Here is a 26,218-nt window from a genome sequence, read left to right on the forward strand (position 1 = left end):
ATTAACTTCAAAACGCTTATGGATCTGAGCCTTTTTTACTAGCACAAAGTCATTTAGGAAGGAAACAGCTTGGGTTCAAAACAAAATTAATGTGACTCTGACTAGATCACATTGCCTTTTAAAGTGAAGCAATCTATTTTTGGTCTACACCTAAAAATGTAAGCCACCTACACATGCATTATGAATTTTGTTTGAAATTACAAAGTTATTTTGAAGTGATTACAATTGTTTTACAAGTCCTCTTTAGTCAGTATATTTTTCCCTTTTCTGCCAAGACTCTTGTGCTCTCTCTTGCAAAAATATAGCTGTTAAGTAGAAAGCAACTGAAAGCTTAGGAAAACCAGTCTTGCCAGAAGCATTGCCACCAGCTACAGCTTGTAACAATGGAAAATTAACATGGGATAAACAAAGTTTCCAGGCATTAGATGGACACAGAAATAGAAAGCAGCCTTGGAGATATAAAATTTCAGGCTATGGCATGATTTCATCAATTCATGTCATGATGACAGAAAGCTTATGTTTGGTTCATCTAATAAAGATATTTTCATGTATATGTTTCCTTAAACTTCCCACACACACCCTAAAGAGTTTAACACACAAGAGAACTTTACTAACACAGTCTCTCAGAGCAATCTGATGCCTAACAGATGTAATTAATTAGTAATAATAGAATGGTTTAGGTTGGAAAGGACCTTGAAGATCATCAAGTTCCAACCACCCTGACATAGACAGGGACACCTCCCACTAGACCAGGTTGCCCAAGACCACACCCAGCCTGGCCTTGAACACCTCCAGGGATGGGGCCTCAACAACCTCTCTGGGCAACCTGTGCCAGTGCCAACTGAAATAATAACCTGTACATATATATATTCATAACAACTGAAATTAATAATATACTAAAGTAAAATTAGTACATAATTATTATAGAATTACAGAATTCATAGAATTAGTATTTTCACAAATTGTAATGGTTTACTTAACAAATGGATACCTGTCTTAGCAGATCTGTAACTTACCTGGAGTTGCAATTCAAAGACAGCTGATGTGCACGACAGTTCAAGGTATATTTCTGTACTATACCAACACCGGGAAGACTGTATCTCTGAATAGTGCCAGATTCTCTTCCCTAGAGAAAAGCACAGCTTGCTTATTGAGAGAATTTTTCCATCAATAATTACTTCAAAAGGTTTTATTTATATGCTGTCCTAGTCAAAAGATGTTTTGGATAAATGACAGCAAGAGTGGAGAGAGAGAATGTCATCACCCTAAAAGTTCCAAATTCTGCTATTTAAACAAGATACTTTCTTAAGATGCTACAATTTACAGATCTGCTTAAATCAGGAATGTTAAAATGAAAAGCCACAGTCCACATAGCCCACAGAACAGTTTCAGGAGCCCAACAACTCCCCATGAACCTTCAGACATGGTCTATGTAACAAAAAAGGAGAACAGTGAAAAGATCCCCATCCCACGCTGGTAAATCCACTCAAACAGTGCGATATGACAGTACCAGCTCGGGTTTGCAAGCAGTACAGCTGTGTTCCTGTAGTGCTGTCTGCATGCTACCAAGTCTCACCAATTACTTCAAGACTTGAGCTAGCTTTAAAAGTAAATGCTATAAAATATACCGGTTATTCAAAGGCTTGAGTAACGGTAAACAAATCTAAGTACCAATGTGGTCTGTCTTTATTTTGCCCAATGACACACCGATGCCTTGTGTCATACATAAACCTCATACATAATACACACCTCATACACAAACCTCATACGTAATACATATGTATAATCCATAAATGTATTAATATGTATATAGCATACTACAGAGCATTAATATGTAAATAGATAAACTTTTTAAATCTTCATGCATTTACATACACCCTTGAAGAGACTTCCTAGAACTCAGATTACAGAATGAAGTCCTGACCTGGACTTTATCAAACCTTACGTATAAGTACTAACTCAGGCAACTAGTCTGTACTTAAGTTGTAAGCACTTAGTGAATTAGCCCTCCTACAGAAAAAGTCCAGGTTAATCAAAAATAACTTTAGAAGGTTCTTTCAAGACGTCTAAAAAGAGATTTCATCTGTATAAATTCTAAATTCAGAAATGCTTTGAAATTATGACTGCTTATGAACACATTGCAGAAGAATCTCCTGCTTACAAACACAAGAGGCAATTAGGAGTTATGTAACTTACCACAAGTAGTATCTTATCAGATGCTGTTATTGCACAAATTGGATCTCTTGTTCCCTGAAAGTATACAAGTGGTATCAATATCAATTTTAATGCAACACTAAGAATGCACTGCTAAAGAAAGACGATTTATTTAAATATACAAGAATGTTGCTAAGTATCCACATGAAAAGGGGCTATCAAACCTTGTCAGTATACAGTAAATGGATGGTTTATGATATTAGTAGTCTTCGTTATGGGAATCATAATAATAATATTAACAGCTTCCTTTCTTCTCCTGCCCCTCCTCCAGAAAAAAAAGTAAACCCCAAAATGTAATGGGTGTTTAACACAACACATAAGAAAGCAACTGCCCCTGACTTGTGAGGCCTGTAATTAATTCCAAGTATATTGGTAAGTACAAAAGTGAGCATGCACACGCACACACAGGCACAAAGTGAAAAAGGTCAAAAGTACCAGGAAACTTTACAAGGGTTATTGGGTTTCAACAAGCTTACACTTTGCTGAAGTAAGGGGAGCTGCTGCTCACTAAGACGACAGCAGGTGTCTACGTACTGGACCCCAGAATATACTTTTCCTATGTTCCCTACAATTTGGTGTATATTTCCAGAAATACATAATCACACAGTAACAACACACTAATCAGAGGGAAGAAAAATAACACTTATGTAAAAAAAGGTAGAAAAGAAAGTTTAAGTATCACCACTTCTACTAATGAAAATTTATGAAAATAAAGCAATGCTAACTATTTCTCTTTCAGGGTCCCAGTGACACCACAGTGAACTAATTAAAAGCATCACTCACTTCAATAGCTCTGCTGTAATCAAGGTGTCCATCTGCAGATCCTGAAGGGGTGTCATCAATATGATAAATCCTGTAGGAAAGGAAAGTTAGGAGAAAAAGTGAGTCCAAAGAAAGGATCATTTTTGACAGGATATAGGTGTCTTCAATCCTTGGAGAAGAAACCATTGCAATTGGAAAAGAGAATAAAAGCTATACCTGTGTTCTTATGTTCCAGTAGTACCCCCTTTGATAACCTTTTTTTGTATTGATATAAAGATACTTGCTTTCACTTTCGCAGCTCCTGAAGATCTATTCCCATATCATCTATAAACTTTCATTCTACAACAAGAAGTTCCTGCAAACCATCAACCACTCAAACATGTACTTCCATGATTCCTCAGGCTCTTCTCCAGAATTATGAAGAGCTTCCCATTCATATCCACAAAACTTATGTATTACTGTATTCAATATTTCACCATGACTTCTCTTTCGCTTTAAAAAGTAGCATTAGCAAAGGTTTTAGAATGCTAAAATCATAGGTTATGCTGAATTACAACTATTTACTTTTTCAGTATTTCTATAAATTTTACAATCTCGTCCATGGCTAGGACATTCAGGTACTAAACAATAGAAGTTATTACACCATGTATAAATAATTACTCATTATTATGGATATATGGTGACAGCAGATGGTACATAGCATGCTATAGCATCTCTATGGAAGAAAACAGAATAACACAAAAGAAAATTGTACCAAAGTTGCAAGCTTGTGGAGGTGACAGAAAAGTTAATGCCACTAATGAACACCTGGGAAGGAAATATTTTGGAGGCAAGATGATGCTGACTTTGGCTTATTTAGTTTGAGAGGATAAAAGTCTGTACGGGATTAGACGTCAAAGATACAATTAGACACAAGTGTATTTAGAGAAGAACTAGCTGGAGAGACTATGTCTTTACAGCCACTGACACTCAAGAAGCAGTTAAAGTTATGAGAGGGAATATAGCTGCCTAGAGACTAAGAGTATGGAGGAGAAGAAGGTGGGGAGGAGGGCATGAAGACACACAGCTCTGTAAGGGAAGCACACAGCCAGCAAATGGAGACACTGAACAGGAACTAATCCAAAAAAGTCTGAGATTTGGATAAGAAACACACATTTGTTACGAAAAACTATTCTTTAGTATTTAATCTTATAGGCCTGCAATTCAACAAATCTGAGCAGAAAAATGAGAAGACAGGAGTTCATGTTTTAGGCATGGGAGAATCCACCTTTATCAACGATACCAATGCAAAGGAAGAAAAATGACAAAGCCTGAACACAAACCTTTCCCTGCCTTCTTTTCTGGTCCGTGCTACCTGATTAATTTCCATTGCCGTGAGTTTCTTGGCCACACGATACTGCCAGACGTAAAACGCTTCTTTTGAAGCTGCTATCACATGCGTTTTGGTCATTGTGACAAACAACGGCCCTGTTATGAAACCCAAATGGTTGTAAAATTAGTGTGGCAATTATTGGACTGGATGCTAATTTGTAAACTTTTTCACAAATGGTGAAACCGTATCTCCATAGGTTAAAAGCAAAAAACAAACAAACAAACAACAACTACCACCACACCACACACAATCTAGTGGCAGTTTTCATTACTTGCCAAGAAATTTCCCAGGGGCCTTGCAGCCTTGTTCTGAAGAACAGAGAAATTCCTTACAAGTTCTGATTTTAAAATTAACACTTATCTCCCTATTATTTCACCTAATGCAGAGGACATCAAATACACATGGACAAATTTTCAGGTTAATGACCAGTTCAGGAGTATCTCAAATCCCTATCAAGATCTATAAGATACCTCCGTATCTGACATATTTGTAATTATTCAAATATAAATAAAAAGGAAGACTACTCGAAAGTTGACAATCTAGAAGAGATTCTTTGATTAGCACCACTTAAAAACAGTTAACAAATTTTGAATTAGACAAGATGCTGTTTGTATCTTAGTTAACAGCTGGGCCAAATAACAATTCTTTATCTGCATGGCAGCAAATTAAATATTTAGTAAAGCATGTGCTTAGTCTTACTTTATTGCATCCAAAGATCACAGTGTAGGAAGGCAGGGCATTTACTTTAGCCCTAAACCCATTTAGCATATGCAGATAAATTGACTATCTCTTTCCTGCTGTCAATGTTTAGTGAACAAAGGAAAAAATATATATACATGCACTCAAACCATTACATTTTTCTTTATAATACGCTGACTTGACTGTATTGTGGCTCTTTTTTCCTTTTGCAATCTTATGTTTCATCTTTCTGAAAACCAGTGAATGCACATGAAAAGGCATAGAAAAATGTAGAAAACTATTAAGTAAATCCCCCAATGTCTTCAAATTCTGCAAGTAAATCAACACACCATCAAACAAAAGAGGCAAATTCAGAATTGTGTAGCCCAGTCTGTTAGTGAAACACTGAGTCATAGAGATAACATGCTGTGAGCACAAAATCTGATTCTTTTACAGCAAATATCATTTTTTCTGCATTTTAGCACAGAATAGAACTCTGGAGGGAGCTATAACCCTGCCATAAAGAGCAGTGCCACAAGAGACAGATGGGGGAAGATTGGTTGAACAGATTTTATTTCTTTGAAACCAAGAGGATTATATAAGCTACCTGATGGCTCTAGAATACTTTTTAGTATAAATGTAAATACTGGATAAGAAAGCTTAGTGATGATGCTTAACGTGAGCAGCACAGTTGTTTACATTATAAGTATATGAAATAAACCAAGATGCATATAACACATTTATTTCAATAATTAGTCACATACAACTGAAGGATAGTCATCTCTGTTTCATTAACAGCATTAATAAATTCTATGTATTTGCTCTGTTTGGTTTTTTTTGGTTTTTTTTATAACCTTGCAGCTGTACATGCCATAACAATCAATGGTTTTACCCTTTAAATTAAACCTGAGAATCTCATGATGTGTGAGGGAATAAGGTTTCCTCTTGCTCAAATCACAAAATTTTAGTACTAAGCTTCATATTTGGGCTCAGCTTCTCGGCTTAGTCAACATTTAAATACTTTGCTCCAAGACAATGCTAAACCAAGCTCACATCTGACAGTCACAGGCATTCCTCAGACTCACCAAGTGACTCTCCATTTGACCTACAGCTTCCACGGAGCCTAAACTTACTCATTTGTGCACACCTTGAAGTACCCCAATCTGGGAAACAAGGATGTTCACATAAGCTCTGTTGTGATCCAGAAACTAGATGGCTACACATCTATGCTTTATCCAGAGGAATAGAATCAATTAGGCATTTACAAACGTGCCTAAGACTTAAACTGATTGTTGCTGTCAAAAACACCCCACACACCAACCCCTGACACATTTCCCTGCCACCTCTTTGATATCAGCTCCTTCTAGAGCTGATAGTAGCTTTACCACAGGGTAAGTTGGATCAGTTCAATCATCTAACTGACCTCAAAATTAAATAAATAAAAGATTAGTTTAAGTTGGATTAAAGAGAAAATTACAAATGTTGGAGAGGGCAGGAATGAGCAGCCAGCATGGAGGGCAGGGCCTTCCCTGCTTTGCAACAGCAGGCTAAACGATGACTGGATTTAAGCCAAATGTGAAATTGCAGAGAGAGGGATAGACAGCACACAGACACAATCATCAGGATCAAATCCATTCAAAATCACATCTATACGTGGGAATTGATCCTTTTACAAGATTGCCTATATAGCTTAAACAACTGCATAAAAGTAGGATATATGGGATTTTCTCTAGAATTGCTTTAGTATTTTATACTAGACAGTCATTAAACAAGCAAACACAAAAAAAAAAAAATACAAAGAGTAAAATATGTGGAAAAAGAAACTAAAATCCAAGGCAAGACTGAATTTAGGAAGCATAGAGGGTGGTCAAATACTGCAACAGGCTTCCTAGAGAGGCAGTGGATGCCCCATGCCTGTCAGTGTTTTAGAGACATTTGGACAATGCCCTTAAAAACATGCTTTAACTTCTGGTCAGCCCTGAAGTGGTCAGGCAGTTGGACTAGATGATTGTTGTAGGTCCCTTCCAACTGAACTATTCCATTCGATTCTATTTCCCCTTCTCACCTCAGAGCCTTAATGACTGTGCTACATTCTACTCCTAAAAAAAGCTTTCCTTCTTGGCTGCGTAACAGCATAGCTTCAACACAAGGAAAGCCACTCCAAGTTTGGGCTGTTACTGGGGCAGAGAAGGAAGGGATTTGTCCTTCCCTGGGAAACAAAAGATGCTCATTTCAATCCCTTCAGGCTGAGGAAGACCTAGAATCCCTTTCTAGGCAGCTGGTTTAACTACTTAAGTTTCCTTTGGTGTAGGGAAGTATCATCTTATACAGTGGCCTTGATTTTAGCAGCAAGCATTACTCACTTGGTCATCGATGCCCTTCAAAGAATTCATGCTTTGATTATGCAGCAGACAGAAAAGCAAGCACTTTAAGTCAGAGGGAGGCAAAAGATTCGGACACTCCTCTGCTCAGCATTTCCACTGCATAGATTGTCTAACTCTTCCCACTGATTTTGCAGATAGCTAACTTCAGTATTAACACCTTAATGCTTAATTTTTAGACCTTGAAAATATGTATGGAAAACATTAAGGCAGGTGCCTTACTTTTCAATGATCAAATACCTAAAAGGATTAACTACACCATCCCACCAAAACAATGCCAACATGTGAAACAACTGCCCTTTAAGTTTTCTCTGGCCCTTCTTCCTCTTCTCACCTCATTTCACTGTTCCTTCACAAAACCTCCTCCCTGAAGGAGAGAAACTTTATTTCTTAGATAGCCTGGAATCTTGAAAAGCCTTCTACAATGTCTGTATTTCACCCACACTCACTCCATGTCACTGCAAAACAGTTAGAAAACACCTGGTTTCATGTCTCATCTTTAAAAAATAACAGATGGAGAATAAACTTAATGCACAACTATATTATTTCACTGCATAAGAAAGCTGAGACACTTTCTAGTAGACAAAATAGGATATACAAACACAAGAGAGACAAGTAATCCCACCTAAATCTGATGGAAAGGAAGCAACCTGACAGACAGATGCAAGACTAAACTGTTGTTTTCATACAAGCCTGTTACAGGCTGTTCCTGAGAAACTGGGACGAACATAGTCTGATCAATAACATCTACCTAATTTTAGAGCTCGATTCGAATGTCTCTAGAAACGTTATCTCATAAATAGAAGAAAATATCAGACTGCAGCAGGGACAACTGAACTGCACATGGGATAACTCATGAATGACCACAGTTTACAGAACATGAAGAAATACTAAAAATCAGTGACAGTTTACTTTAAAATGATCAAGTTTAAGTAACAGCAATTCAATGCTGTTTCACATGTCATTCAGTCATCCTTGTTCAGGTGTCCAGGAGGGAGACGAGACACCTTGGCATGATTCCAGCACTCTGCCTTTAATCCACCTGTATGTTGATCCGGCTGTTGTATTCATTTCACTGGGCGCTAACACACATGTGAACGATAACTCAACACTTCACTATGTCAGCGCTCCTAAGCACATGTAAGGAGATGATATAATCCAGCCTGAGTGACATTTTCTTAGCAGATACCATCTGTTGTGTTTCCATTAAAAAGACATTATATAACAAGATATTTAACCTTCTGTAGTTTATATTTAGTTACTCATGAAAGGGCTTTGACAGAAAGCCTGTGAAACCAGTACAGAAGAAACTGTGTTGGTTAATTTCTCTGCCTTAGTGGGATGGAACATAATACTGCTAGACAATGGAGAAAAGACCAATTTATTGGCTAGTAAACACTACCTATTGTGAAGGACCGTAAAAACAAGGCACAGGAAGCACTGGAAGAAAAATGCCCTTGGACAGAATAAAGAGCAACATGAGGAAGAGCTAATGACTGATTAATCCTTTTTTGCCTTCGTTAGCAGAGGCAAGCATTAGAAAGCTAATGACATAATTAAAAACTCAATAATGGGAATAAGCACTTTTTTTTTTTTGAGCCCTTCTTCAACTATCGGCTTAGAGCCCAACAATGTAAAATTCGCATCTCCTGGGGGCGAATCAAACACTGCGCAGTGTCACAATTACTTTTTCATTAGGAGATTAATAGCACTTTGTTGAAACAGTTTTATAATGTTATAAATTGACAATTCATACAAATTGTGCCTTAACACACATGCTCAGAGGCATTATTCACATGCTCCATCAGCTATTTAGCATCCTTAGATTAGCAATCTTTTTTCTCCACTATCAATTTCCTACCAGGTCAAAGCCAAAGAGGCCTGCATAGCACCAACATCTCAAGGAAGAGCAAAAGCTTTATGCTCAGTAGAGCGCCAGGTGATTGCTATTCCAACAACTGGCAGTCTCGTAAAAAAAAAAAAAAAACCAAAGAATTCTTGTGTTCAAGCTGCAGTAATTACAGCCAGTCAAAAAACAGTTTAGACTTACAGCAGTCAAGAGCGCCCACTTAAGAATAGGCAGGAACACAGAGATAGCGAGCAGTCTGTTGAGGAACATCCTACAATATGAGAAGGCATTTTTGATAAGCATTTATGAAAATCAAATAAAGTAACAACCAAAGTGTTTTTAAACCACTCTGAAAGATGGCACTTCAAAGTCTGAAACAAGTTCAAAATAAAAGTTACGTAAGCAACTTATTTTCTGGACAGAACTCAATGCAATAATTTATTACTTTATTAAAAGACAATAGCCTGAAAAACTGCTTTGGTACAATGAAGAAAAAAAAAATTCACAGATAACATTTTTCATAAGTCAATAACACCCCTCCAATAATCCTGAGTAAAAGATATGTTTGTACTGTTTATATCTTAAGCAATTCACGATCACTCTCACATTACAGTTGATTTAAAGTTGATCTTTTTTCTTTTATAAACAGGCCAAAAGGACAATGATTTTGTTAGAAACGATGCACAAACCGGAATCTTAAGAGAACTTACAGAAAGGCCTTCTGCCTTTAAGGTTTTACAAGGTCTTCTCTCTCTGTTGACCTCAGCAAGGCCAGCCAGCTACTTAAGTTCAGCACCCTGTCAAACTGGAACAATTATACTTTCTACTGCCAAGAAGCTCCAACTGTGACAAACAGCATGATGTACTGTATGTTAAGACCTTGACTGTGTACAAGTACCTACACCTCACACAAAAATGACCTTATGTTGTAAATATTTCAAGTTGTTCCAGAAAGTTGTATTTTCAAAGGTTACAAAAAAAGGAAAGCAACTACAATAAAACCAGCGCAATGTGTTCCAAAAGCATTGCATTTATAGGCATTTGCTTTTCATTTTCATCTCCAAACCCTTCTGTAAGTTTGGTGAGCTAACTTTGAAGGAGTCTTACACGATGCATATATTTAAAAAAAAAAAAAAAAAAAAAAGGTTGAATCTTTGGCTGTGTTTACTGTACAGCAATGAAAGACCTGCTTTTATGTTTGAACTACTGAGAAATTTTTCAGGACTCAAAAATGCAAATATTCCAACCTCAAGTATTTGCCTATGAAGTTGAAGGGTATAATGCCTAGCATTTTCACAAACGAACTCACACTAGGAAAGAGCATTGCAAATCTATGCACTAAACCAATCCTATGACACTGGGGGGAACAGAAGCAGACTGCAGAAAGCTTACTTAAGCTAAAGGAAGAGAAGCTTTTTCCAGATTGTTTAATCTCTTCAGCACAATTCAAATACAGTTGGAACAACAGCAGCATTTTTCAATTAAACAGCATTTCTCTCTAACTATTTTCAGTCACTGGAAAAGATTCTTTTCTTACGTACAGACAGCTGTAGCAGAGGGGTCATAATGGGGGAATCATAAAGTAAGTGATGCCTTTGTTTATAATGTAAATAAACTGTCATAGGCAGATTAAGAAAGCTCACATAAACAGTACATTAGAAAAATGCAAAGAAAAGAGTTTAAATGCAGTTAGAGGGGTACATGAAAAGCTAATTTTGACCATTTGAGTGGGACTCATCTCACCTAATTTTAAGCATCTCTGACAGAGATGAGTTGGTTGCCCTGGGCTTCTTTCTACCCAAAGGAGAGCAAAAAGACCCCTTTCAGGAATGATTCACTGAACTTATTTTAGACATCAAATACAGAAATGAGATGAACTCCTCCCTATTAAGTCCCAAAATCTTCCTCCCACCGCCCCAATCCCACCTGTCAAGTATGTCCAGGAGACTAGTAAACACATACAGTGTAGACATCTGATCAGGAGGGGGGACAGGACAGAGGGGACACAACAGACACCCAACCCACACCATTACCACCCACCACATCATCTTACTTCAGTGCTCAGTTTTGGGTTGCTTTATTTTCCCCCCCATATCCATTGCAAAATTACTGGTATTGCATTTCCTGGGCACTTTATTCCTTAAGATTCTGATGTGCCACCCCTCCTGTAAAAGGTGGCAAAAGGGCATCAAATCAACAGAAACAGAAATTATGACCACAATATTTCATACATATTCCATAGGACAAAGGAGTCAAACTCGTTCATCAGAGCAGGATACTCTTCACCTTAATTATGATCTACAATATAGAGCATGAATTTCACAATATGTATTTGACTCATAGCTGATTTCCTCCTGCTATCACTGAAAAACTGAACGTTAGAACATGACACTTACAAACTTAGTTAATATATAATAAAACTGTTTAGTAGCACTGGTTGAGGAAAACTAACATATTTATGATCTCAACTATTTCTATTCTTTTGTTGATTTCTTTTTTCCTACCTACAGTCTTCTGTGAATTGTTGTTACTTCCCTGTCTTACAGTCCTTCCCCTTAATTATCTCATCATTTCTATCTCAGCAAACTTTGCTAGACACTTTTCCCATCTATTTTATCAGGCAGAATGGCTGTTTATCATTTAATACTAACACCAAGTATTAGCACCATGGCTTGGAACTAACTTCTCTAATGAGATTAACTTATACGGAAGAGTTACTTTTTGCAGAGAGGATGAAACAATGGCTCCAGGAGGCAATTTACATCGAAAAAAGTTCATGAGGTTTCTTGTCATAATAGCTACGTGCCTTTTTGACACAGGTAAGGAAAAGAACTTGGTTTGCTTAAAAATGAAAACTAATTTCTACAGAATCAGAGCATGTAAGTTCCAAAGCCATATATACATATTAAGTAGACACCTTTACATTAATAAAATAAGCGGGGAGGAATTCTTCCAGGTTTACAGTAAGCAATCTGGTTTTATCCATAACCTGTTCCAATAAGGCTACGCTCCTCTGCTGTATCAACCATGAACAGAATTATTTTTTTTTCCCCTAAGTATTTTAGTGCGTTCAGAGAGTGCTATACCACTGAGCACAGCAGTGGTATAGTGTATCCCACCTTTCTAAGAGAGTGGAATCACATTAGATGTCTACTGCCAAATACACCTTCTACTTACCGTCATTTTAGCTAAGAAGTTCTAAAAATAACTCTGTACTTTTCATTTAAATAATCAGTCTCCTCTCTCATTCAAAAGCAAATAAATATTTTTGCTAAAACTTCATTACAAATGATTTAGCCTTTCAGGAAAACAGAAGAGTTAAAGAATCAAGCTTCAAAAAGAAAACTGCAAATGGTGTCTATTCTGAATCCAAATTCAGATCTATTTGGATAACAAACCAAAAATAAAGCAAAAACCAGAACAAACAAAAGTGGATTAATTAATCAAAAAGCTGATTAATTTCTTAGTTTGTCAGCACTTCTTTCATCTCTTTGAAGGGAAAAATCAATAATCTTTACTCGCTAGCAAAACTCCCAGAAAACAGTGGTTTGCAATTACTTGGCAGTGTTCTGTACCACACCTGCAGCAAACAAGCAGTAGGGAAAGCTTGGAATTCAGATCTATTTAGGATTTGGGGATATTTTCGTACTTCTGTTACAATTCACTGATTTTTTTTTTTTTATTTTAATTTATAATCTGAAACTTTTTAGATAAAATAATTATGAAGAAGATAAAGAAAAGATATTACCAACACTGAAATATGAGAAATTGATCTTTAAGATATTTGGGAAGCAGTAACATGTTATTTTTAAATGAAAGCCCAGATCAAATTATTTCAATTGCTCTGAGAAACAGGACTCTCTTTAAAAAAAAAAAAAAAAAGTACATTCTTTTAAAAAAGGAGTTGAATTACCACTGTTGTGAAGGAAAATCTGGATCACCAAGAACATCCATTAAAAAAAAAAATAAAAGGAAAAGTAACAAATTTTAAAAATTCTATGTAAATAGTTTGCATTAATTGGAAAATCAGTTTAAATTCAGCCAATTTTTACAAGGAATAAGACTGTTTTTATAAGCCACTATTTTTATTAACAGAGTAATTAATAGGTCATTTCCAACACAAATTGAAGTTCACAACATGGGAACCCCTGATTACATGTTTATTACATTTAGGGAGAGTCCAAGTAGAATTGAGAAGACAATACAAAATCATAGTTACAACCACATACAGAACAGAAGGTTCTTTGGATGCAAAGGGTGTTACCACACAGTGATTGTTTCACTGAACAATAGACTTGCATAAGAAATTTATTGTAAAGACTAGAAAAAAAACCAGAATACTACTATTGCAAGTTGCTTACCAATATCAATATATTTTGGGTCCAACGGAGTGCCAATAGAATTGCAGAGAACCAGCACATACTGTATGGAAATAAAAGCAAGTGTCATTACTACCACATTTTTTGTAAATTAGTAAACTGTGCAAGGTTTTCTGTGAAGGTGTATCTCATCCCCCACATTTCACGCAGTCTAATGCTGATCAGCAACAGAAAACAGAGGTACTATGACTGCAGTAAATACAAAGCAGCATAAGCATGACAATAATGAGATATTTGCCAATTAGCACTATAAGCGAAGCCAAGCACAAAACAGGAAAATGACCAGCTTTTTAAAGCAAAGAAGCAAATCTACCAGACAAAATACAATACGCAGGATGTACCACCAGCAGGGTCCACAGATAACACGTGGGCAAGGCAGCCTGTGGGGCTGCTCTGTGGGGCACACACTGTACTGCGATTATTTACTAGCGTGATACACAGGCAATTTCTCAGTGACTCAACTCTCACCTACTTGTTCATGCAAAGGATAATCTAATGAACTGCATCAGACACCACCACCCCCCCACCAGCTCCCAGAAGGGCTACAATGTGGGGAGAATTGCAAATAAGGCTAACCCTCTGCCCTGCTGTATTGCACATACTACAAAACTGATGAGTTTTGTTTGGTTTGCCCTTTTTGTAATCCTGCTCAGAAAGCCTTTGATAGCACAGATACCTCAGATTGGTCTGTTAAACTCAGGAAGATGCAAATAAATAAAAAACTGACCTAAACACCAGTGCTTCGTTGTTATTGCTGATTTATCTATTTTTCCATACCTAAATCATGGATTAAATAGCTTTATGGTGATTGCACAGGGAAATAAGAATGTCTTGAATGAAAAGTGTGGAAATTAAGGGGCAACTTTTACTGTAAAGTCTTTAGATTTTTTTAAATAAATAAAATAAAACACAGGGCTGCCAAAATTTTAATCACCTAAGAGTAGTTACCCTGACTCTCCAGAAAATGGAAGATAATTAGTTCTTTATAGCTATTCCACCTCTTGAACAGTTCATTTTATTGTGCTAGCAGGCTACAGCAATTGTATAGCTTACCCCTTTAAACAGACAGACTGATAGCTTCTTAATCACATGTGGCAGAATTTAGGGTTTCAGCTACTGTATGAATTTTCTTTTTTCAGAGAAAAAGATCTAAACAAGGATTTCTTTTCATTACTTTATTTTTCTGGTTCTGCCACCAATAAACACCTCTCAGAAATAGTAGTTTTATTTCTTTGCTTTTGAATTAACCTTTCCACCAGCATTCTCAAATTTCTCTTTTCCAAAAACTATGTTGAGCCTCTACCTCTGTAGGAAACCCCACCCACCTTTTTAAACTATATATTGCTTATTTCCATTATGTTTATATTAATTCTTCTCTGGTAAATTATCCCAACATTCACTCTTTAATTAATTTCTCTTTTATGCCCTTTTTACATATTTCTAAGGCTCTAAGTCAGTAGATCAGAGACTGCCAAGGGGTGATGGAGTAACAGTATCTGAGAGAGGCTGCAGGAGCTACACAGGGTGGTGCCAGGACAAGGGAGTCTTCATTATCTGATCAAAGCAGAAAGCTCAAGCCTTACTATGGGTATCAACATAAAGTTCTTCATAACTTACTGACATTCACATCTGCTTGCAATACCTTTAAACTCAAATTAGTCTTTTTTGCCCCATCAGCTATTGCTATACATTTTGTCATCTTGAAATCACAATTCTAATAACCAAAATCTATTGCAAAACAAATCTATTTTTCAGAAATCTACTCTAATGAACAACTACCCAAAGGATAAGCTTGTTCACTTCATGTCCTAAAAGCTGACCCCCCCCAGTGTTAATAATTACACTGGAGCCATTTCAAAAGAACTGAAAGATACTTATTAGATGTAATTTTCAGATGCTAAAATTAAATCTCTTATTTACGCTCAAGAAAGTTACACTAAGTCCCTCCACTGTTTGTTTCCTCTTTTAAGAATACAACCCAGAAAAAAAATCTCATTTTATTGCACACAATTTCACCAAATGGTTTTGGCCATGTATACCATATTTTCAGTCGATATGACAGTACACTATTTATTGAACAATCAAGCAAAGCAGCACTGAAGCTTTCTTTTTTACCGTTGCACCAATCGACTCCGTCTCATGCTCCTCCTTTGTAAGCAATATACAGATGATACAGAAAATAATTCACAAGTGAACGCAGTAAGAAAAACCATGTAGCATTAGCATCACGCTAACTGAACATGTATTAACCAAAGGATACATTTTTCATATAATTTATCTAAATAAATAAATAAACAAATACAGCCATTTGTAGTAACATGTGATTTATGTCACCTAAAAAAAATTCCCCTTTTTTCCCCCACTTCTGACTGATTAAATATTTATTGCCATTCTGACACCTCCTGCTTTTAGCTTTTCTTTGGAGAGCTGTTCTAAATATTTCTGAAGAAACATTAATCTTGAAGACTGCAGTTTTCATTAAGGTACTAATAGCTACAAGGAGTTAAAATATAGAGGCAGTTAATTGGTTCTGCACGTTTTTGCTATTACTTTGTTGTTTGTTGAGGTTCTTTGTTTTTAAGCACTGAGCCCATTCAAGTACCATTCTGTCAAATGAAAACTGAATGACACACTCTGAGACAGATTCAGAATTTTACGTCTCATCTTATTCTGGCTGTAAAGCACTGAGATGTGGAAGAAAGCATTTTGAGTGAAAATTATAAGACAGACTTTACCTGAGGTTGATTTTCATCTGCTTTAGTTGCTAAAACACAGAAGTCTCCATAAGTTGTTATGGAAATCAAGCTCTTGACATACTTCACATACTTCTCATTGTTTTTTGTGTCCCAAAAGACTACGCAGTATTCTGGACGATCAGGTCGGGTATATGCATAAACAACCGTATTGGAGCAGTAACCCCACTGCCAAGAGAAACAATTTTGATAAAACCTATCAGAAATCATAAGAATTCAATAATAAATTGTTCACAGATATGAAAGAAAGTGTTTATTTCATATACACAATCAGTATTCAATATTCTTTACCTGTCAAGTGATGAACAGATTTATTAAAAGTATGTGGTCACAGCTCTGGTAATAAGTTAGTTGCATAATATTAAACTGGCAAAGAAGCCTTCCCATCATGCAGAATAACCTATCACAATCAGAATTTGGAGAATCAACCTCAAAACGGGACAAGATCTCACTTCCCCTTGTTTCTTCCCTGTTCAACAGGTCCACAGAAATACCCACTGTGATGATGGTTTTTGCCATGAATATGCTTGCTCTATGGCTATTGATTTGGAAACCCAAAGTTCATTTCCCAAAAGCAATATCATAAACACTTCAAACAGTGCAATTTCTGAAGCAGACAAAAATAATCAATTGTATTAGAGCACTGTAATAACTCACATCACCTCTTCCATATTAGTAACTCCCTTCCCCCTGGAAGAATATAATTATTCATGTAACAAGTAGGGGAAAAGGGGCAAAAAGGCAAAACAAGAAATGGAATATCCAAATGCTGCAAAAGCCACAAAGATGTATTTTATTGGATTCAACTCATTTAAATTAGAGAAATTAATAATGAAAACCCTTTCTAACACAGCAGAATCAGAAAGTATCTCAGGAGGTAAAGCCGACAAACGATCAAGATATAAAGCAAACCACTTAAGGATGATGATGCAATTTTTGAAAAACTGACAGAATTCTCTGCATCAGCATTTACTAGAGAGAGAGAGAGAGGAGAAAGCTTGTTAGAGAGCTGGCCAGAAGGGTTCCCACACACTACAGGGAATGAGAGAGAGATGATAAACTAAAGTATCAACAAAAGAACTTTTAGACTAAATGCATAAACTGAATGGTAATAAATTGTCAGAACCCAATGGTTTTCACTGAAGTAGAGTTCTACAGGAATTCAAACTCAATGCTCTGAAGCATAGCTAGAGGAACAGGAGCTGGCAGATGTAAAAAGTATTATGATTCTGGGAATCACAAATCAGTAAATCCAGCTTTCACACAAGGTAGATATGTTAAAAAAAAAAGTATAAATAACGGAATTAGATGGACATGGATAAGTACAACACAGTGAACAGTCATCATGTTTTTAGCCCTGGTAGTTGTACCTCATTCATTTACTATTATTTATTACCTTTCAGAGAGGCAACAGGCAAACAAATGAACATGACCCAACCGATACAGCCTACCTGGATTTTCAACAAAATCAAGCTCCTTTTGGATACAGGAAGAAACATAGAAGGATTGGAATAAAGGTAGTCTTTGACAACCGAGAGTACTACCCACAGGATCCTTCCCAGAGATGCAAACTGGAACTTATGCTACTCTGAATATTCAAAGTTTATACGAAAGGAGTTAAGTTATGAGGTAACACGTCAGCAAATTGTAAATCATGTTTGTAAAATCTACAGCTGATTTCAAGAAATGCCAAAGGACCCCAGAATGCTGGATGACGAGGATATAAACTGAAATCCAATGTAGTTTTCCACAAGCTAATACACACCAGAAAAAACATAACTAGAGCTATAGACTCTAAATTAGTATTACAACTCCAAAAAGATACCATGTAAACTATGAATAGTTTAAAAAAGATCAGGTCAATTCATAGCTTTTACTGTCACATTAATTTAGAGCCCTCTTTCTCTTATTATGGTAATACTTGAAAAATACAGGAAACCGGATTATTCAGTAGATTGGTAATATGATACTAATACTTCATCTCCAGGTCATTAATTCCAATCCAGCCTAAATTAATGACAGCTTTGAAACATTACCATTTAACAACTGTCACCTTCAGGATATCTAGTTCCTAAAAGGGAGTTACTGATATTATCAGAAAGAACATAGCAGTAGTAATATGTATTATTTATTGAAGGACAACACATACCATTCACCATAAAAATATTTAGCCTGTAGGTAGCATACTCAGTTTCAATGTTAATAGTACTTGCTGCAGAAATAAATTAATTTAAGCACATCCTTTCCACTTTAAATATGCAAAAGAAAAAAAAAAGCACACTTACACATGCAGTTTCTAAAACTAAGGTTTCAAAATATTATTCATTTGCAAACTGTGCCAGACCTTGAAATACACATGGCCTCATAGATATGATGAGTTTAAGAAAAAGCAATAGGCCTGTGTTCCAGCTGTTATACATCTCCCAGAATAAACATTAAGTAGCATTTCCTGCAAGACTAATTTCCAGCTCAAATTTCCAAAGGCTTTTCCAGCAGATTTACAACAAACTACTTGAGATTGCTTCCTAACAGATTTGTGTTTATAACTCCCTGACCAATGATTTTTCACAATCAAGTGGAACAATAGATTTCAACATAGCTACAGTATGTTCCTCACATTACACTCTCTCTCTCTGTAATCACAGTGGTTACACACTGATGATTAAAGAACATATCCTGTGCTGGGGAAAAAAGAAAAAAAAAAAAACGCCAAACTATACAATACTGTATACTGGACAGCAATCACTATTTTTGTTAAACTGTACATTTAAGTGCAATAGTCCTAACTCTTTAAAAAAACAACCCCACACCCATATGGTAGGAAAGATAAAAACATTATTTTAGATTTAGCTAAATTCACACTTGTAAGAAGTATATTGGGAATTGAAATATATGTAGGAATTACACCTATCAGGTTGCATTCACTTCTACTGTTTGGGTTTCTACACAGCTCTCCTGGTTCAAACTAGTAATTCACCACCAAAATTGCCAGTAACAGCAAGGTTCAAACAATTCCTGTTGTATCACTCAGCTCACTCAGTTTAACCAAACAGCAATGAATTCACTGGAGACTTACCTACAAGACAACATCAATTACTACCAAATTTAGAATCATGTTCAGTTCTGTTACTATTAACAAAGCATACATTTCCTTATTATGAAAATAAAATCACAAATTCATTATAAAAGCAATTGGCTAAGTCATTCCATCACCAAGAGACACTCACATTCTACTAAAACTTCAAGTCAGTAGTGTTGACCAAACAGTAATCATAAGTTAAGCATTGATTTATATATTAGAGAAAGCTACTTTTTCAACCCATTCAGAAAGAGAATAAATAACAGAAAACTTATTAATACAGCTAAGTGCCACATTACTACATACCTTGTAATCTGGACGAATATTTGCAAAATATATGTAAGAATCAACAGCTAGTGCAATTTTCAGTCCACTTCCCTCCCAAGACAAGGCAGATATCTGCTTGCCAGGAACTTTCAGTGTGCGCAAATGCTTGTTCAAAACAAGGAAAGCAAAATATTCTGAATTCATCACAGGAAAACCACTCTAAAGTACATAAACAACAGTTTTGATAGTTGATGAAAACCAAACATAGATGTTCTTTGTAGTAACCCATAATGACTCCCAAATTACAATACACATGCAAACAAAGTGTACTTTTGCCTCAATTCTTTTTTGTCAGAGCGAAAGAAAAAACCAGAACTCATTGACAGTTCAAATGTACAAAAATAAATAATAGATGGAGAATGACAGTATAAACATTTTTTCTTTTGTTTGGTAATCAGAATCACCTTTATAATTTCAGTTGCTACTAAAATAAATACAACAATACCATTGATACCTGACAAGCCTCAGAAGTTTCATTTATGCTGGAAGTATATTAGTCAGTCGATGTACAATACCCTTAACTACAGCTGATAGTTTAAACAAATAAAAACATATCACTAATCTATGTCAAGCGCACACAATGAATCAGCTGCAGAGGTACACAATTTGCAGTGGGGCAACTGACATTTTCCTCGTCTCTACTCCCTTTCAAAAAAGGCTAAAAAGGCAGTTAGATGTCCATTTATAATTTAAGAGCAAGCAAAGAAATATACTTTCCATCTTTCTTTTGTATCTTTATTTTGCTGTAGAATTTGAAGGAATGAAGAAAACAATAGAAAAAAATAACGTTTTCAAAAGCTATATCCTCAGTCCCACTTATTTGTGGGAAGCTTTTTATTTGCAAATATCAATGTATGTAACAAAGGATACATTGATCTACTATTTACTGTAAGATTTTTAATAATCTTAGGCTTTAAAGAGCCCACAACTTTACTGAGCAGAACACTGATACTTATGCTTCAATCTAGCTTTCCTTCTGAGGGCATAACTTTGTGCCTAAACAAACTTATCAATGAACTTACACAGTTTAGTGCTCATTTCACATCTTTGATCAGATGTGAATACCAAGTCCAAATACTGGTCATACATTATTCACAGATCATCTCATCTTCCAGAAAGTTAAGTCCATACCTGAATATCAGAACTAGTACAAAACAATTCTAAAAAATCTAAAGAATTTACTTCTAAACACTAGATACAGAATCTGGAATACCTGTTTCAATTAATTTGAAGGACATTAGCAATCAGAGATGTAACATTATTATCAAAACCTTTGGTTCCATTTAATACTTTCAACAAAGGAAACCCCTTGAGATGATGTTGGATTTTAACCCTTTCACACCACAGCTCACAGCTCGATCCTCAGTTACCTTCAGGGCTGATGAGTACTTCCTCTGTGCAAGGGACAAACTTCCTCACACTCTGATACTTAACACTCACTTACTGATTTCCAGATATATTATTAGGAGGGAATGTGAAATTACCTTGCAAGGCAAGGGTAGCACCATGAACAAAGATATATAGGAAAGTTGTCTCTCAACTGTTGAACATTTAACATCTTATAAACAAGAGAAGTACAAAAAACATTTACGAAACAATATCCCCAAGAGACAAATGAGAATTAGAAACAGTTTACCTTTTCTGAGGTTTCTGAGCCATTGCTTTTACTGATACCAGATGCCGTTTTCTTAGTTTTACTGACTCCATAAAAATAAAGGGGATCATTTACTGCCTTATTTTGAACTCTAATCTAGAGATGCCTAGGTCTCTTATACAGCCAGTGGAGAAAGACAAGTACTTCCAGATTTGCTCCACAGACGGTTGACTGCTGCCTAAGCACTCCAAACTGCTTATTGTCTATAGTCTGAACTCACATATCTGACTTAGGTGTTCAAAGTTAGACACTATACATATCCCATAATTTAGTATTTAATGAGATGCACTCAGATTTTCATGTTGGCCACTACCTTGCTGTTCTAAAAGGGTACCTGGTCCTGTGTCATCTTTCCAAATCCAGGTGGATATTCTAGATACCTTAGAGCACGTTAACCACACTAAACACCTACATTTTGACATTCAAATTCCACCAGTAATGACTACATAGACAAAACATAACATATCAAGATTTAAAAAAAAAACAAACATTTAAGTCATTTAAGCATATTAAATATTTTTACCTCACCAAACGGAGTATAGAACTGCACAATGTTTACATCTTTATCTTGAGAAGTTGCTTTTAGGGAGCCTGCCACCGCCAACACGCTTCCACAGTGGTTCCACTGAATACATACAACATTCATACCAGTGTCAATCAGAACAGGATCTAGTTTTGAAGAAATATATGTGTTTATATATTATTAACAAGTAGACTGTCTGGGTCAAGAGTAGCTCAGGTATGAGCACCCTGCATTTTGTACCTACTGTGGTCATTCTCATCTCTCATTATTTGGCATCTTCCATTGTCATAACAGACAGCAAGACAAGGACAATCTGGTTCAATATAGCCTTCTGTACCATGATACCAATGTATTCCAGCAATACTGAATGCTCCAGTTACGTTCACCAAACAACTCAGTTTCATTTTCACCTAGACAAGAATGGTTAATTATTTGAAGTCATATGCAACATGCTATTTAGAAGAATAATTTATAACTCAAATGATACCTTGCAAAAGACAAGATGTTTATGCAAAATTTTTTTCCTGTCCCAAGAAAAATCTTCACATTCTCAAAATTTTAAGAGTTTGAAAAACTTCCTTATTCAAAGCCACATCAGACATATGAAAACATATATTTTAACTACAACAAAGTATTTTAATGTTGGCATTTTCATTCTTTGAAAAGTAACTTAAAACAAAGAAAACAAACAAAAAAAGCCCCCCCGCCCCCAACAAACGCCACTGGAACTTTGCAAAAAAATAAAAATAACTTCAAATCATTCCTGGTCATAGGATTTTTTTTTAAAAAGAAACCTTTTGTCAGCTTTTTCTTCATAAAAGTGTCTTGAATAATATATGAAAATAATTGGAAAAAATAAGTGTCCAAATTAGAACACCAATTAAGGTATTCTGAAAGCATGCTCATACTTTTAACATGAGCTTCATTTAAAATAATTAGTATCACCATACATATTTTTACATTTTCAATAACTATTGCAAGGCAAAAAGGTGTTAGTTGATATGATAGTCATTTAGCTACCAAGAAAGAAATATTTATGTTAAAAAGCTGCAGCTGCATAAAACTTGAATAAAAACTTTGTGCACAAGACCTTGTCCAGTTCTCAGTACTGAAGTCCACCAACTAAACAAACAGACATGAATCAATTAAGAGCAAGTAAGTTTTTATGCCTTTTGAAGTTAATACCTTCATTAAACCACCATGAACTTACAATAAAATTTCCCTGGTTGTCATAAATGTGAATCTCTCCATTTGCCATTCCAAAGAGTAAAACTTGGCTATCAGAGGACCAGGCCACGTGGCACAGGTGGGTACCTTTCAAGTCTTTTCCCCAAATGCGATTGCCTATAACAGAATATTGATTGTACTTAATAAACATACCATAACATTAAAAATAGGATGCAAGTTACCAATGTAAAAACTGAAACAGCTCAAGAAAGTCAAAGCAAGAATTAGAAAGTAACTATTAACGACACTTACAATTCTGTAATTCTATGATTTACCTAGAGAAACAGAGCCATTATGTACATAATACCAAAAACAAAAGCTTAAATTTTACCATCCACTGATCCAACAATCACAGCTCCATCTTCATATACAATACAAATCTTTTGTCCATCAGCATTCCAGCTCATACTTCGAACAACAGATTTATTTCTATTGTTAATCATCTCTTCATACCAAGCACCTAATAGCAGTGAATGAAAAACTGAGTTACACTTCTGATTTCATAATCCTGTAGTGGATTCAAGGTACACCCTAATCACTGAATTCAAAGAGTAAAATTACTCTCAGTTAAAATAGGATGTTAATGACATTTCTTAGCAATATGAATTCATGAAGTTGTTAAAAAAAAAACAAAAACAAATAAAACATAATATAGACACACAAAAAGTTTAGAAAAGTTACCAAGCAATCAAATTAGGTGTTCAATGAAATGAAGAAACCTGAGAATGGTCTGCTTATGAGTAAACATGAGATAGTAGGTTATGTATGACTCTGCAATGTAACATACAACAAAAAAGCTGTAGAAGCAGTAAGTTTTGGAAAGGATTTAAAACCAAAGTTGCTTTGCCCTTTCAGTAAAACTCTAGCAAGACTATGCTATAGTATCCCCCAGACTACACAGGCATAATTATTGTGAAACCCAGTGTTCAGATGTGAGCCACTTATTTCCAAAAAGAACCTGACAAATGAGGAATTGGAGAGGGGAGCCAAAGTCCAAGAGGGGCCCTACAGGAAGAGACCTGTGCTTCTGCAATTTCAGAACTGAAAAGAATATACTAGGAAATATAAACAGAGGGAACAACTGCCTTTGATAGGAATATGTATTAAGTAATTTACTGGTTCTTTTCCAAAACTAAGAGATGATTTATGTGACAGTAGCCACCGCATACCAGGCAGAAAGACTAACCAAGTGATATTCTTTATTCCTGAAATGAGAAGCTGAGTTTTTATTTGTTTCCAGTTTTCATTAAACAAAAATCCCATAAGAAAAAGAAAACCCTTTATTTTCTTTTTCTTTCCCACATGTGTTGGAAAGTGGTTAATTTGACTGAGAGCTTTTCTGGCTTTCAAATGAATTTAAGTGTACCCAAGAACTACAAGTATGTGTCAAAAGGTCAAGAACAATAAAACCAATTACAGCAATACACTGGTTAGTCATATTACTTCACTGCCTTAATTAAACATTTCTAAAGATTGTTTTTATGAAAGTATTTAATTGATGTTCTAAGCAGGTTTGCTAAGGTCCTGTAGGTCTACCAGTACGTCTGTGCTTGATGCACTTTGCAGAACTATTTAAATATTACAAAGATACCCAGAACAGAACGTACATGAAGAAGCACTGGGGGTTTTTCCGTCCGATATACTATTTTCCTTCAAGGGAAAAAAGTAACAGAAATATGAAAATAAGAAATTTAGAACAGTTTACCAAGCACACAGCTAAGAACTCCTATCTTCTCCTAAGGTAGCTCTGCAGGACAAATGCCCGTTTATATGTGATTACACTATGAAAAATGCAGATGAATATTACAATAAAAAACATGGAAAATGTTTTAAATCTATTTTGAGCTTTACAGTCTGCAAAATAAAAAGTCTGAAAGAATTGTAAAAATTGCTGAAAAAAATAAAAGAAAAAAGATTTCTCACAAGACGGAATATTATCCCATCTCAAATTTGTCCTGTAGAATACCTTTATACAACATCCACACAATGATGAGTCCATTTTGATCACTGGTAGTCAGTTTTTGATACTGTTCATTCCACGTCACCACTTGCACAGAACCTAGAAGATTATACCAATTTTTATTTTCACCATTTGAATGAGTTAATAAAACCACCACATCCAACTTAATCAACCTGGAGCTTTTCAGAAATTCTCACTGCTGACTTTAATTTAGTTTTAGGCATTCTTTCTGCATCACTCTCAAAATTTTGCTAAACAGCTCCTTTTGTTTCTGTATTCACCCACTTGAGTAGCATCCTCTCAAAATTCTGCTCAGAATATCGCTTCAATCTGGAAAACTATGATTTGGGTTTTGTGTTTTCTGACTGCCTCTGACATGTTAGTCTGGGAAGCTGACAAAACTTTACTGTCATTTTTTTTTTTCTTCCTCTTAGTAGTTTGATCCTCAGTAGTGCTGCACTTTTAAGACAAAATCTCCCTCATGATTACCAAAAAGAACACTTTACACACAATTCCTTCAGACCCTCAAGTCTCATATGAGATTCTACCCATAAATATTTGACTTGACTTGAAACACCTTGAAACTGCTTCTAAACAGCATCTTATTTCATCAGTTCAACACTGGATATGAATTTGGCCACTTCAAGCATCACACTCTTTCATGCCCTCACCACTAGTCATCCATTTCCCCTCTACCCTTTCCATTTTTCAGCATTTCAGTCACAAACTTTATCAACAGATGCAATTAAAGATATCCTGAACGTGGGGGATTTTTGAAGGTAGTAGCAATCTAGTTCAGAATTTAAGACATCCATTCAAAATATCCACTAAATCAATTCCTCACAATTCATTTTTTCAATCATATTTAACCAGACCCCTAGAATAGCCTGACTGTTGGCAGGTTTCAACTGCAAATTCTCATAAAAGACCATTTCTTCAAATAAAGTAAAGATTTCAGCATTCTCTTCATATCCCATTGTCCATGGATAATGATGATGTGACATTTCTCACATGAGAGTTTAATTCCTCCCTGTTGAATTTCCCTGCATTCAATTTTTAC

General features: G+C 35.7%; 1 protein-coding gene across 2 annotated transcripts in view; it reads right to left on the reverse strand.

Moving 5' to 3' along the window:
* WDR35 (WD repeat domain 35) overlaps window positions 1-26,218 on the reverse strand; it is a gene marked incomplete at its 5' end in the record, with an annotated part of 44,636 nt that overhangs the window by 15,637 nt on the left and 2,781 nt on the right. Inside the window, 13 exons of one of the 2 annotated variants that reach the window (XM_082481085.1) lie at window positions 1,017-1,126; window positions 2,197-2,250; window positions 2,998-3,067; window positions 4,299-4,443; window positions 13,618-13,678; window positions 15,751-15,783; window positions 16,371-16,556; window positions 19,774-19,899; window positions 21,972-22,117; window positions 22,216-22,381; window positions 23,182-23,315; window positions 23,530-23,658; window positions 25,165-25,257. In XM_082481085.1, coding sequence (XP_082337211.1) covers window positions 1,017-1,126; window positions 2,197-2,250; window positions 2,998-3,067; window positions 4,299-4,443; window positions 13,618-13,678; window positions 15,751-15,783; window positions 16,371-16,556; window positions 19,774-19,899; window positions 21,972-22,117; window positions 22,216-22,381; window positions 23,182-23,315; window positions 23,530-23,658; window positions 25,165-25,257 — 1,453 coding nt within the window. The remainder of the gene's footprint in view (window positions 1-1,016; window positions 1,127-2,196; window positions 2,251-2,997; window positions 3,068-4,298; window positions 4,444-13,617; window positions 13,679-15,750; window positions 15,784-16,370; window positions 16,557-19,773; window positions 19,900-21,971; window positions 22,118-22,215; window positions 22,382-23,181; window positions 23,316-23,529; window positions 23,659-25,164; window positions 25,258-26,218) is intronic. The other variant, XM_082481084.1, reaches the window with a different exon arrangement.

This window comes from Vanellus vanellus, assembly GCF_965231255.1.
Source record: "Vanellus vanellus genome assembly, chromosome: 3".
NCBI lineage: Eukaryota > Metazoa > Chordata > Aves > Charadriiformes > Charadriidae > Vanellus > Vanellus vanellus.